The 4,243-nt window shown below is 54.7% G+C and overlaps 1 protein-coding gene across 1 annotated transcript; it reads left to right on the top strand.

Moving 5' to 3' along the window:
• The first annotated feature begins 2,489 nt into the window (after nt 1-2,489).
• On the top strand, nt 2,490-3,632 carry FOXQ1 (forkhead box Q1). Its single transcript, XM_044424555.1, has 2 exons — nt 2,490-3,114; nt 3,190-3,632. The coding sequence occupies exons 1-2, from the start codon at nt 2,490-2,492 to the stop codon at nt 3,630-3,632; spliced, it is 1,068 nt and encodes a 355-aa protein (XP_044280490.1).
• Nucleotides 3,633-4,243: the final 611 nt, after the last annotated feature.

Below are 4,243 nucleotides of genomic sequence, written 5' to 3'. Positions count from 1 at the left end.
AGACCAGCCCAGTATCACCTGATGAACTTTATGATCTTAGTTCTCTCCAATTCTTAAAAGCACATTTACACCCATGTTTGATTCTGAGGAATAAGCATGAACATTTCCATTAATTACATTTAATATATTGGAGCAATACATATTTCTTCCTAGCTGTTTATCCTCATGCTAACCCTGTAAAGTAGGCAACATTAAAAGCACTTCAATCATCGACTTTCTCAGTTTTAGTCAAGAGAGAGATAAATCTGTCTTGATTTCTCCCACATTCAGGTACTGATGCGCATTTTCAATCTCATGTTCTTTCTGGACTGAATATGAAGAAATTTGAGACTTTCTTCAGACTGTAATGCAATTCTCATGCATGTGCCCTAGATAAATTTAATGACTACAGCTATTCCTAGCATAGAGAAGACCATGTACCTGCTTTCCATTAACCTGTTAAAGACAAGGTGTCCTCTGGGGGTAAGAGTTGCAGCAAGCCTAATTCAGCATTATAAACACAGTTGAATGCAGAGGACTTCAAGCCCAGATTTTTATGAGCCAAGTACTCAGCTCCATCCTGAGTGAACAAAGCTACCATTCTCCCACAATAGATTTGGTTGGTCATTTGTTTGTTTGTTTTTTTATACTCAAAATCTTTCTGTCCCCAGTGTCAGGAAATTTGATCATTTGGTAACAGTTTGAACTTAGTCCTCATTTGACAAACTAACCTGGTACCCTCCAGATGTTTTGCACTACATTTCCCAGAATCCTTGTCTATTCACCTTTCTGACAGGGGCTGATGGGAGCTGTAGTTCAAAACCTACCACCTGGAAAATGACAGTTGCCTGTCCCCGATCTAACAACTGTCCAGCCCTCCATTCTAATAAATGACTCCAAATTCAGAACCAAAGCTTGTGTAGCATCATAGCCTGGACTCAGCATTGCAAAACTTTCCAGAAGCCTGCTACTGGGTACATTCCCCTATCAGCTGCAGAGAAGAAAGCACCAAGTTGCCACAGGTTGGACTCTGCCACCTATAAGTCAGCCTGCATCTTACTAAGAGTAACCTGCTGCACAAAGGAGGGGGAGGGCCAGCAAGGCCCACCTTGGCTTCCTCCATTGGGAGAACCCTTAGAGGTAAGGCGGGGTTTGGCAAGAGCAAAACACAAACCAACCACCTGCCCACACCACCTTTTCCAGTCGATTTCCCTGTCATTCTCCGAGCTCGACAGATGCCCACCTTTGCTTTTTATTTTGGTCTGGCTACCTTGCCTGATCCCCACCCCGCAGCCCCAGGGGGTAGCTCCACCTCCTCCCCAGCCGGCTGAGGGTTATAATGGGCTGGGCTGGCAGTCGAGAGATAATGACAATATACGACTAATGACAACAGCAGCGGCTCGACTGGGGCTCCTGCCAGCAGGCGACTTGCAAGCCAGCACAGGGCTGGCTGGACGGATCTCAGCGCGCCTCTTCTTCCTTTGCAGCCCGAATGCTGGGAAGGAGGCGAGGAGAGGAGAGTGGCCAACAATTAATCCAGGCCAAGCTTCCTGCACTTTATATATGTTGGTGGGAAGAACATGTGGCTTGACCTTTTGGGAGCCTTTGAAGAAGATCGCAGCCATCACTCCTAGAAAGAGAAGAATTGAACCAGCAAGGATTTTTGTGGAGGAAGGTATTCCAAAGTCGATTCAAAGTTCTTCAGCCACCTGTTACCTTCAGCTCCGCCACCTGAAGCCAACAACATAAAGCAACCGGTGGAAAGGTGGGAGAAGGGAAAGAGCATCTTCCTTGGGTCGACCATCCCCCACTGCAATCACACCAGAAGTTCGGAAAGGAGACCTTCCAAACTTCTAGGTATCATTCAGGTGAGAAGAGACAGACTCACTTTAATGATACAGTTCTAGGAAGGAAGGAAGGGCGGAAGCAAGGAAGATTAGGAATGAAGAAGGAAAGACGGACAGACGGACAGAACAAACCTCACCTGAGTCCATAAATGGTAGGAGTGAAGTGCATCGATTCTGCTTTCTAAGAAGCCACTTTGAAAAGTGTAGGGAAGGGAACGGGAAGAGAGTGCTGCTTCTTATCCACACACTAGAAGAAAAAAGCCCACCAACGCCCCCAAAAGAAACTTCACCAACGGAATTCAGATTCTGCGGACTTTTCTCACAAGTTCAAGAGCGGCCGGAAGCCCGTGTTTTGTTTCTTTGTTGTTTCATCTCGGGACGGCAGAAGCACAGGCACCCCTCCACCTGCCGTTGCTCTGAAACCTCGGAACTCATTCCGTGGCTCCCCACTGAGGGACGCCTAATTCCTCCCCCGCCCCGCACCTTCGGAGAGGAGGCGCGCATCCTAACTCCTCTAAGTGTCGCGCACGCCCTGCCTGAGATCAGCGCTGTCCGGGGCGGAAAGTCGCACCCGCGCGCGCGTCCCTGGTGGGGAGGCGGCGGCAGCGACCTGGGGGCCAACGAGGAGCGCGGCTGGGCCCCTGCGAGGCTGGAGGCGCGAACATGAAGCTGGAAGTCTTCGCGCCGCGTTACGAGGGCAAGCTCGGCGCCGGCAGCAGCGACCAGGAAGGCGGCGCGGCGTCTCCGCTGGCCGCCGAGAGCGAGCTGGGCTCGGACGGCGACTGCGCGGCTCTCAGCCCGGCCAGCGGGCGCGAGGACTCCCCGCGGCAGGGCTCGGCGCCGCGGCCGGAAGCGCCGCTGTCCCCTGTCGGCAAGGCGGCGGCGGCCCCCGGCGGCAAGCCGTACACGCGTCGCCCGAAGCCGCCCTACTCGTACATCGCGCTGATCGCCATGGCGATCCGGGACTCGGCCGGGGGGCGCCTGACTCTGGCCGAGATCAACGAGTACCTGATGGGCCGCTTCCCCTTCTTCCGCGGCGCCTACACAGGCTGGCGCAACTCCGTGCGCCACAACCTGTCGCTCAACGACTGCTTCGTCAAGGTGCTGCGCGATCCAGCGCGGCCGTGGGGCAAGGACAACTACTGGATGCTCAACCCCAGCTCCGAGTACACTTTCGCCGACGGCGTCTTCCGCAGGCGCAGGAAGCGCCTCAGCCGCCCCGGGCCCGCTGCCGGGGCCAGCCAGGCGCAGCCGCCGCCGCCGCCGCTTGCGCCGGCCTCTCCGTGCGGCAGCGCCGACCAGAAGCCCCGCGCGAGTTCGCCCGGGGCAGGATCGGCCGCCGCCGCCGGCCCCTCGGCCTCAGCCGGTGCCAAGTTCTTCAGCTCCTTCGCCATCGAGAGCATCTTGAGCCGACCTTTCCAGCCCGCCGAGCAGCAGCAGCGCCCCCCGGCCCCCCTGGGAGAGAGGGCGGTGCTGTGGCCAGTCCCGTCCTCGGGCTACTCTCGGCTTCTCGCCCAGCCCGCCGTTTCCTACGGGCTTGCTGCTCCTCTCGCGCCGCCGGCGGCTTCTTCCCTTCATCACTTCGGCCTTCTCGACGCCGTCTTCCTCGAGGCAGCCGGGGGGAAGGCCCTGGCGCCCTGCGAGACGCAGCCGCTCTTCCCCCAGCGGACCTCGGCCTTGCCCCCATCCGCCTCTCCCTCGCCTGCGCTCGGCGTCTCTCCGCTGTACTGCCCCCTCCGGCTGCCCGGGTCGTTGCAGCCGTTTGCCTCCTATAGGCCTTATCCAGCAGAGACCCTACCCGTGTAGTGATAGAACTAGGCAAGCCCCCGCCCTCATGAAGGGGTAACTCAAGGACAGCAGACAGGGGCTCTGAGCACTAAAATGATTTTTGTTTAAATAGAGAGACGAAAAAGCATAAAGACTGTGCCTTAATGATGGATTTCCCTTGAGACCAAATGCAAACGCGCTTCGGTCTTTTTTCTTGTTCGCTTTTAGTCTTGGTGAAGCACAGATCGTCTTACTGATTGGCTGAAGGGAAGTAGGGCCCTACTCTCGGTTGGCTGTTGGGGTCATTCTTTTCTGGCTGCGGCAGGAATCGCTTTTCATTCACAAAGCTGCGAGGCGCGCTCTGTCCTCCGTTCTTACCTCATTTTATACATGTGAGTGGAAGGGTGAGACCTTTTTTTCCATTATAATAATTAGAGCATAATCCTCTGTAAATTTGCTCAGATGTCAGTCTGATTGTGTGCAGTGGGTCTTACTTCCAGGTAAGTGCGCCTCAGCGTTACGGCCTAAAGTTATGATTCTCAAACGTTTTATGGGCTGTATAAGTCCTGCTTAACAGCACGTGCCCTACAGACTTAACAAAGGTTGCTAGCCTTTTAGCCACGGGGTTCCTGTGCCTTGAACAACCTAGA

The sequence above is a fragment of the Varanus komodoensis genome, unplaced genomic scaffold (assembly GCF_004798865.1).
Source record: "Varanus komodoensis strain SLA01 unplaced genomic scaffold, ASM479886v1 scaffold14_3, whole genome shotgun sequence".
Lineage (NCBI taxonomy): Eukaryota > Metazoa > Chordata > Lepidosauria > Squamata > Varanidae > Varanus > Varanus komodoensis.
This window is presented reverse-complemented; position numbering and strand designations above follow the sequence as displayed.